The following is a 9,408-nucleotide window of genomic DNA, read 5'->3' as shown; positions in this document are numbered from 1 at the left end:
ACAGCACCAAGACCAGCAACACTAACGACTCCATGTCCTCCATGTTTATTGTTTACTATTCGGGTCGTGAGACTACTGCTTAAAAGGTCACTGATGTCACTGTTTGCGCTGCTTAACGACATCACCTGACGTCCACCCACTTTCGCTAACTCCACCCAATGTGTCCACCCACTTCCAGCCAGCACGGTTCAGCGCGGTTGTAGTCGAAATGCAACTCCAACAGCCCCGCTCAGCTCGACTCAGCCCAACTCAGCACGGCACGGCTCAGCTCGACTCAGCCGCGTTTGTAGTGGAAAAGCGGCATTTGAAAACCCATTGCTCTGGCAGAATTTGGGCATATACAGGTGTTTCACAGGCCACCACTTATATAAAGTGTCTTCTTAGAGTGGAGATATAGTATGTTACAGGCAGGAAAAAAATGGTGTTATTTTGCGGAATTCAGTTGCAGGGACATCTGATCCGGTTTCCCAGAATGCCACACGTATAAACACACCTGGACATTCATTCATTGTGAAGTCTTTCCAAACTGTATATGTTCTGAGCCTTGTTATTTCACTGACACTTTGTTTGTCCCACCATCTTGTTTGTTTACTTCTGTGGATTGTTCTTTGACCTGACGGTATCATGTTTTTACCTGTTCTTTGGTTGTGCTTTGAGCCTGCCTGATTTAAGACACTGATCTGGTATGTAATTTCACTTTGGTATGTTTTGATTTTGTCTTAAAATGCTTCTGTGCATTGATATTCACTCTCTGTCTCTCTCTGAGTCTGGTACGTTACTACAGTAGGCAAAAGACTGAGACACCTGCTGTCCATGTACAGAACTTTATATAAAACAAACCCATCTGCACTGCAGCACAGGATTTCTTCCCTCTAGTGGCTCAGTGTACAACTCGTGCTGGCTGTGAAAGGCTTTTAGTTTGAGAATAGTGTGCATGCAGACAAAAGTCAAAGGCTGGATGGCAAACGTGCATCCAAAAAACACGAATGTCAGTTGTGAAATATACAGATATGAGATAAAGGACAAACAAATGTCTGAGGAACATTTTGGGCCACCATGAGCCACCAGGACAGCTTCAGAGCTCCTTGTCATTCAATGCTTCATGGTTTCTACAAGTGTCTCCAACTGTGCTGGAGCAATAAACATCATTCTTTTTGAATAGTTTAACAAATCAAACCAACTAAGTTCATCAGAAAATATTGCTGCATGGTGCAAGCAATAATGACTGAGGAAGAGGATGGGATTGGTCAGAATTCCTTCTAGAAGAGGGCGAGATTGGCCAGAATTCCTTTGGGAGGAGGCAAGAATGGATAAAATTCCCTCTGAAGGGGGTAGGTTGGTCAGAATATTTTTTCAAGAGGGGTGGAATTGGTCAGAATTCCTTATGGAGGCGAAGGGCATACAAGGACAAGGACAGTTTGTTTCACCAGGCGGTCAGGAGGCTGAAGTCCCTCCCTGTTCTGCCCTCCTCCCCCCTCTGCCCCCTGCCACAGATTCTGCCCGCACACCCCCCTGCCCCCCCTTCAGCATCTGACACATCACCCTCACAGTTCCCCCCAACACACACATACACGCACACACACTCAACGTTCACACATGTACTCACACATGTACTCTCACATATACTCTCAACGTTCATTAACACACTGAACTCAGGGACTGCACATTTCACTTTGCCTCGCTCATTTGCACTATTCCGCACTACCTCACCTTAACAGCTATTAGTTTATTGTTTATACTGCTTATTTCATGTTTACCTGCCATACCTCAAGTGCCCTTGACTGTTTATTTGCTCCAATTTATATGTGTGTGTGTATACAACCCCGATTCCAAAAAAGTTGGGACAAAGTACAAATTGTAAATAAAAACGGAATGCAATAATTTACAAATTTCAAAAACTGATATTGTATTCGCAATAGAACATAGACAACATATCAAATGTCGAAAGTGAGACATTTAAAAATTTCATGCCAAATATTGGTTCATTTGAAATTTCATGACAGCAACACATCTCAAAAAAGTTGGGACAGGGGCAATAAGAGGCTGGAAAAGTTAAAGGTACAAAAAGGAACAGCTGGAGGACCAAATTGCAACTCATTAGGTCAATTGGCAATAGGTCATTAACATGACTGGGTATAAAAAGAGCATCTTGGAGTGGCAGCGGCTCTCAGAAGTAAAGATGGGAAGAGGATCACCAATCCCCCTAATTCTGCGCCGACAAATAGTGGAGCAATATCAGAAAGGAGTTCGACGGTGTAAAATTACAAAGAGTTTGAACATATCATCATCTACAGTACATAATATCATCAAAAGATTCAGAGAATCTGGAAGAATCTCTGTGCGTAAGGGTCAAGGCCGGAAAACTATACTGGGTGCCCGTGATCTTCGGGCCCTTAGACGGCACTGCATCACATACAGGCATGCTTCTGTATTGGAAATCACAAAATGGGCTCAGGAATATTTCCAGAGAACATTGTCTGTGAACACAATTCACCGTGCCATCCGCCGTTGCCAGCTAAAACTCTATAGTTCAAAGAAGAAGCCGTATCTAAACATGATCCAGAAGCGCAGACGTCTTCTCTGGGCCAAGGCTCATTTAAAATGGACTGTGGCAAAGTGGAAAACTGTTCTGTGGTCAGATGAATCAAAATTTGAAGTTCTTTATGGAAATCAGGGACGCCGTGTCATTCGGACTAAAGAGGAGAAGGACGACCCGAGTTGTTATCGGCGCTCAGTTCAGAAGCCTGCATCTCTGATGGTATGGGGTTGCATTAGTGCGTGTGGCATGGGCAGCTTACACATCTGGAAAGACACCATCAATGCTGAAAGGTATATCCAGGTTCTAGAGCAACATATGCTCCCATCCAGACGACGTCTCTTTCAGGGAAGACCTTGCATTTTCCAACATGACAATGGCAAACCACATACTGCATCAATTACAGCATCATGGCTGCGTAGAAGAAGGGTCCGGGTACTGAACTGGCCAGGCTGCAGTCCAGATCTTTCACCCATAGAAAACATTTGGCGCATCATAAAACGGAAGATACGACAAAAAAGACCTAAGACAGTTGAGCAACTAGAATCCTACATTAGACAAGAATGGGTTAACATTCCTATCCCTAAACTTGAGCAACTTGTCTCCTCAGTCCCCAGACGTTTACAGACTGTTGTAAGGAGAAAAGGGGATGTCTCACAGTGGTAAACATGGCCTTGTCCCAACTTTTTTGAGATGTGTTGTTGTCATGAAATTTAAAATCACCTAATTTTTCCTCTTTAAATGATACAGTTTCTCTGTTTAAACATTTGATATGTCATCTATGTTCTATTCTGAATAAATATGAAATTTTGAGACTTCCACGTCATTGGATTCCGTTTTTATTTACAATTTGTACTTCGTCCCAACTTTTTTGGAATCGGGGTTGTATATGAGTGTTTAGTCTATGTCTATTTCTTATCTAGAGTGTTTATACTGTTTATATTGTTTATTTCAATTATTCTATTTTTATTTATTGCATTGCCTGTTTGCACCATGGGTCAGAGAGGACTGAAATTTCATCTGTGCTGTATGTCTAGCATGTATAGCATATTTGACAATAAAGTTGACTTGACTTGACTTGAAAGGATTAGCCAGAATTCCTTAAAGATGAGACAGGATTGGCCAGAATTCCTTGGAGGGGACAGGAGTGATCAGAATTCCTTAAGGAGGGGACAAAATTAGCCAAAATTCCTTAGGGAAGGGACAAGATCAGCCAGAATTCCTTAGGGAGGGAAAAGGATCAACCAGAGTTCCTTAGAGAGGGCACAGGATTGGCCAGAGTTCCTTAGGGAGGGGATAGGATTATGCAGAATTCCTTAGGGAGGGGAAAGGATCAGCCAGAATTCCTTAGGGACGGGACAGGATTGGTCAGCATTCCTCAGGGAGAAGGCAGGATTGATTAGACTTCCTTCAGAAGATGGTGGGATCAGCCAATCAATATTCCTTGATGAAAGGGCTATATTGGTCATAATATCTTTGAGAGGGGGTGGTATTGTTCAGAATTCCTTCAAGAGGAGTGGGATTGGTCAAAATTCGCTCGGAAATGTTGAGTTTGGTCAGAATTTCTTCAGGAGGCATGAGATTGGACAGAATTCCTTTTGGACAGGGTGAAGTTGGTTAGAATTTCGTTGGTAGTGGTGGGATTGGTTAGAACATGTTCATAAGAGGTGAGACTGGTCAGAATTCCTTTTGGACAGGGTGAGATTGGTCAGAATTCCTTTTGGACAGTGTGAAGTTGGTTAGAATTTCTTTGGGAGGGGAAAAGAAAGGAATTAAAAACAGTACTAGTCCAAACCAGAAAAGGCAGAGCAGGCCAAGAACAGATATTTTTGTCAGAACTGCAGCAGTGTTGTACATGGGTTTGTGGTTGAAGCTCAGTGTTAGCAGTTAAATGGCTTTTGTTTTTCAACTTTAGGCATATGGTCATGCTGTTTAACACTTTATAAAGGCAGCTGGAAACTTGAGGTTATGATCAGGTGTGACATCAAGAAAGCTGTATCTTTTTTTAAATTTCTCATTTGTGATTCTATTTTAAACTGGTCCCTTTGTATGGTTGCTTGCCAAATTTATAAACGTGTTTGCATCTTGGTTAACACGTGTGAGTGCATGTGACAAATGGGTGAAAGCTTCATGCCATTATACAGAATTGTGTATGGCCATTGCAAAAAATAGTGACTTTCACACAAATGTAAGTTGAGTTTATACCACAATGAAGCTCAATTCTCAAATCTAATTACCTCCGACAGGTTTGTTGCAGGAGGTTATGTTTTTGCCTGTTTGTTTGTCTGTTCCCAACATAACTCAAAAAGTATTGAACGGATTTTGATTAAATTTTGAGAAAATGTGGAACCTGGGCCAAGGACCAACTGCTTGGATTTTGATGCAAATCTGGATATGTATGTGGATCCAAGATAGTCTAATATGTGGCTTGGTGGAAGTATGCACTTTACTGAGTGCCCTTCTAATTGAAGGTATAATCAATCACAAGTTGTTGATTGATTAATTTTCTATAAAATCAGTAGTCAAATCCCAGGTTTATATTAACGTGCTCGATTTTGTAGTAACTGTAGTATTTTTAGATCAGATGACTTTGTGCTTGTCAGGTTCCTTGGTAACATGACAAACTGTGGATTTTTGTCTTATTAACTTTAAGAGACAGGAAAAACGAGTGGTGAAGAAATGACTTGTTTGTAGCTGCAATAGTGTAAATGATAAGAAGAACTAACTAGTTTCACAGACATTTAACGTAACTATAAACGGATATGGGCGGCACAGTGGTGTAGTGGTTAGCGCTGTCGCCCCACAGCAAGAAGATCCGGGTTTGAGCCCCGTGGCCGGCAAGGGCCTTTCTGTGTGGAGTTTGCATGTTCTCCTCGTGTCCGCGTGGGTTTCCTCCGGGTGCTCCGGTTTCCCCCACAGTCCAAAGACATGCAGGTTAGGTTAACTGGTGACTCTAAATTGAGCGTAGGTGTGAATGTGAGTGTGAATGGTTGTCTGTGTCTATGTGTCAGCCCTGTGATGACCTGGCGACTTGTCCAGGGTGTACCCCGCCTTTCACCCGTAGTCAGCTGGGATAGGCTCCAGCTTGCCTGTGACCCTGTAGAACAGGATAAAGCGGCTAGAGATAATGAGAATGAGATGAGATGAGATCCTTAGCAAATTGCTGTGATGTAAGACAAATAAAATACTTTTGGACATCCTCTTATTCCCATCTCATCTCATTATCTCTAGCCACTTTATCCTGTTCTACAGGGTCGCAGGCAAGTTGGAGCCTATCCCAGCTGACTATGGGCGAAAGGCGGGATACACCCTGGACAAGTCGCCAGGTCATCACAGGGCTGACACATAGACACAGACAACCATTCACACTCACATTCACACCTATGGTCAATTTAGAGTCACCAGTTAACCTAACCTGCATGTCTTTGGACTGTGGAGGAAACCGGAGCACCCGGAGGAAACCCACGCGGACATGGGGAGAACATGCAAACTCCACACAGAAAGGCCCTCACCAGCCACGGGGCTCGAACCCAGACCTTCTTGCTGTGAGGCGACAGTGCTAACCACTACACCACCGTGCCACCCACACTACACATTTGTTGATTATTTTCCTCTAACAGCACAACACTGAGTGCCCTATTCATTACATAATGACCTTAAGGATGAACGTATGAATTGTGGTTTAATTTATTAAAGTAAGATTGAAACTACTCACAGTAGAATGGTCTTTCTATAATAAGCTATGTATATACCAAGTCTGCATTTTCGTTTTTTTTTTTAATCTTCACAACTTTGCGTGCTTATGCAAACCACTGAGCAGGTAAAAACTGTGACAGAGTGCATCTAGAATACATTCCAGGAAAAACAAGGCCCTGCCTTTTCAGCGTATGTGTAAAATGTCTGTTTAGGGTTCAAGCTAATACTAAGAGAGTTTGATTCATGTATATTTTTATATATAAAAACTTTATTCAGTATTTTAAACATCATAAAATGTTGACACAGAGACATATATAACGTGTGTGTGTGTGTGTGTGTGTGTATATATATATACATGCATGCAATATTGTACTTCTTGGAGAATATAAAATGGAGACTGTTAAAAAATGTCCTTGTTTTGATAAGAAAAATCTTACAAATCTGAAAAATATGACATGAAACAAATATGGAATAAAATGTAAAGCAAAAAAGAACAAAGAATGAATGAATAACCACAATAGTTAATATAGAAAAATAAAGCATATATATTTTTTTTAAAAAAAAGAGAAAAGTCACTGACTCATGGGGAAAATGAAGTGGTGTCAGTATCGAGCCCAGCTGAGGATTTCCTCTTACCGGAGTATATGACATGGCTGGGAGTTGAGAAGCCCAGAAACTTCATTAGTTTCAGCAGATCATTGCGAAACTTCACTCCAATGAAGGCATACAGGAAAGGGTTCACGCAGCAGCGCAGGAAGGCGATACCTTGGCTTACATCCATGGCGTAGAGGAGATTGTTATCGAGGTCACACACGGTGGTGTTGTGTGTGCTCAGTCCCATCACCACATTATACGGCAGCTGGCTGACAATGAACACGACCACGACGGCGAAGATCACCTTTAAGGCTTTATTCCTCTCAAAGTTCCTGGCTTGCACGAGGGTCTTAATGATGCAGCTGTAACAGAAAACCATCACGAGTGCTGGCAGGACAAAGCCCAGAACCATCTGGCTGACCAGCATGGAGATGCGGAGATCTTCGTACCCGTTGTTGTATCCCACGCATGTGTTGTTCGAGTTGACATTAGAGTAGATTATCTCAGGCAAGGAGAAGAACACAGCCATCACCCAAGTGACCAGGGAAGATATGCGTCCATAGTGAATGGCGCTGGAACGGTAGCGGTGAGCAGAGACAGCTTTGGTGATGGAGAAGTACCTGTCCACGCTGATACAAGTGAGTAGGAACATGCCGCTGAAAAAGGTGATCTTGTAGATGGCATACATGGCCTTGCACAAAAACTGCCCAAGTGGCCATTTGGACATGACGCTAGCAGCCCAGAAGGGCAGCGATAGTGCAAAGAGCAGGTCAGCGATGGCCAGGTTCAGCAGGAAGATGTCAGTCATGGTCTTAATCCGCTTGAAATGGACATAAGTCAGAATGACCAGGAAGTTTCCTAGGAGAGCCAGGAAGCAGATGATGCTGTAGATTGATGGTATGAACCACGATCGGAAGTTTCGATTGGAGTCTTTCCCACACACCATTTCATATTTTTCATAATCAGGAGTGAATTCTTCTGTAGTTGTTTCAGTTGTGGAATCGGTAGTCATATTGGACCAGCTTGTCTGGAAAAAAGGGGACGAGGACGAAGTCACAGATTGATTCAAAAGCAATTCATGCTTCAGCAGCTTTCCTAATAATTATACATCATCATCCAGGCTAGTACTACAGAATATGACTTTAAATAAAACAACCAAACAAAACATCTCTACATTCACGTTTCAGTTTCAAACTTGGCACGAGGTTAAAAAAAAAAGAAGAAGAAGTAGATATTAGCCGTAGTAGTGCATGTGCAGCCATGAACAATGTCATGACACTAAACGTTACCTGAAAGTGGCATGACCACATCAGCAGAACAGGACCTAGGGCTAGATGAAAGAGAACACAAATTAGAAAATGGATCTATTTCTAGATCATTAAAGGCAACAGGATAAAGCGGCTAGAGATAATGAGATGAGATGAGATGAGATGAGATGAGATGAGATGAGACATTGAACAAAACTCAATGTAGAAACCTGTAAACCTGTGTATTGTATTTGCACTATTTGTACAATTTCACGTCTATTTATAGAAGAAATTGGAAATGGATCAATACAAATACTATGGAGATGAATTTTACAATAAGACTATTTAGCTATTTGGTTTTAAAGTGCTTCTACTTACCCGTAAACGAGACCATTGTTGCTGAATGAGTGTGTGCGCGTGTGTTTGACGTCCTCTGCACTACTGCTTAGAATGAAGTGATCAGCAATGCTTTTCTCTCTCTCTCTCTCTCTCTCTCTCTCTCTCCCCCCCCTGCTGATTGTGGAACCACATCTCCTGTCTTTGAGGCCACGATCAGAGGAAAGGGTTTTCACCTCACCTCATAATGTTTCGAGAAAAACAAGCAAACTTTATCTGTACAGAGTTTGTCTGTGCTACCTTTTGTGTAACTGATTTATGAATTTATTCCTGAGTTGTTCTGGGGGCAAGCAAACAAAAGCTAAAGGTGCCAAAACTTCAACTGTGTACGACAAAATTACAACAAATACACATCTTCCATTTTCTGTGGATACATTTCTACCCTGTGTCGTGAGAAAATAGTTTGAGATTTTGAAAACAGCAGAATTAATATGAATTGGGGCAGAAAGAAAAATTATACGTAATATATATATAGGTTTGTATAAGACCGACAAACCTACGGTTATAATCATTGACGTTTTTTGTTGTAATTGCTACATTCTTTAGAAAAAAAAAAGATAACTTGTTGAATATTTCAAATAAATCCTCTCTTACAAAATAAAAAAAACCCTGAGTAGCAGGATGCATGTGTGTCGACTCGGTGTGTGCGCTATAAGAACAATCCAACATCGTCGTAATCGGAGTCTGTACAGCAGTCAAAGCACTGACAGGCAACATCAAAGTAACATCACTGTTTTTCAAAAAAAAAAATGTGGAGAAGGTGAGAAAGGAAGTACAATGAGTAGCAGAACCTAAAAAAAAAACCAACTTAAAGGCGTCTTCACAAAGAAAAATAATACGACAGGGTACACACAAAAACAAAATAATCAAGATCAGGTGAACACAATAAGGTAACAAAGCAACGTCAGGAAAGGGGTGGAGACAGAACTAGGACAGCAA

The 9,408-nt window shown here is 41.7% G+C and overlaps 1 protein-coding gene across 1 annotated transcript; it reads right to left on the bottom strand.

Annotated features, from left to right (window-relative positions):
- Positions 1 to 6,597: 6,597 nt before the first annotated feature.
- ccr7 (chemokine (C-C motif) receptor 7) lies at positions 6,598 to 8,511 on the bottom strand. Its single transcript, XM_060918105.1, has 3 exons — positions 8,452 to 8,511; positions 8,116 to 8,156; positions 6,598 to 7,853 (listed from the first exon to the last, which is right to left on the bottom strand). Exons 1-3 carry the CDS (start codon positions 8,465 to 8,467, stop codon positions 6,813 to 6,815), a joined length of 1,098 nt encoding a protein of 365 aa, XP_060774088.1. The 5' UTR covers positions 8,468 to 8,511; the 3' UTR covers positions 6,598 to 6,812.
- Between the last annotated feature and the right edge of the window lie 897 nt (positions 8,512 to 9,408).

The sequence above is a fragment of the Neoarius graeffei genome, chromosome 4, assembly GCF_027579695.1.
Source record: "Neoarius graeffei isolate fNeoGra1 chromosome 4, fNeoGra1.pri, whole genome shotgun sequence".
Lineage (NCBI taxonomy): Eukaryota > Metazoa > Chordata > Actinopteri > Siluriformes > Ariidae > Neoarius > Neoarius graeffei.
The sequence above is the reverse complement of the archived record's forward strand: the minus strand, read 5'-3'. Positions and strand labels throughout refer to the sequence as shown.

Excerpts from the sequence above, each read along its gene's own strand:
- ccr7 (XM_060918105.1), bottom strand. Across the intron at positions 7,854-8,115 it reads TGTGGTCATGCCACTTTCAG|ACAAGCTGGTCCAATATGAC; the intron begins GTAACGTTTAGT and ends CCTTTTTTCCAG.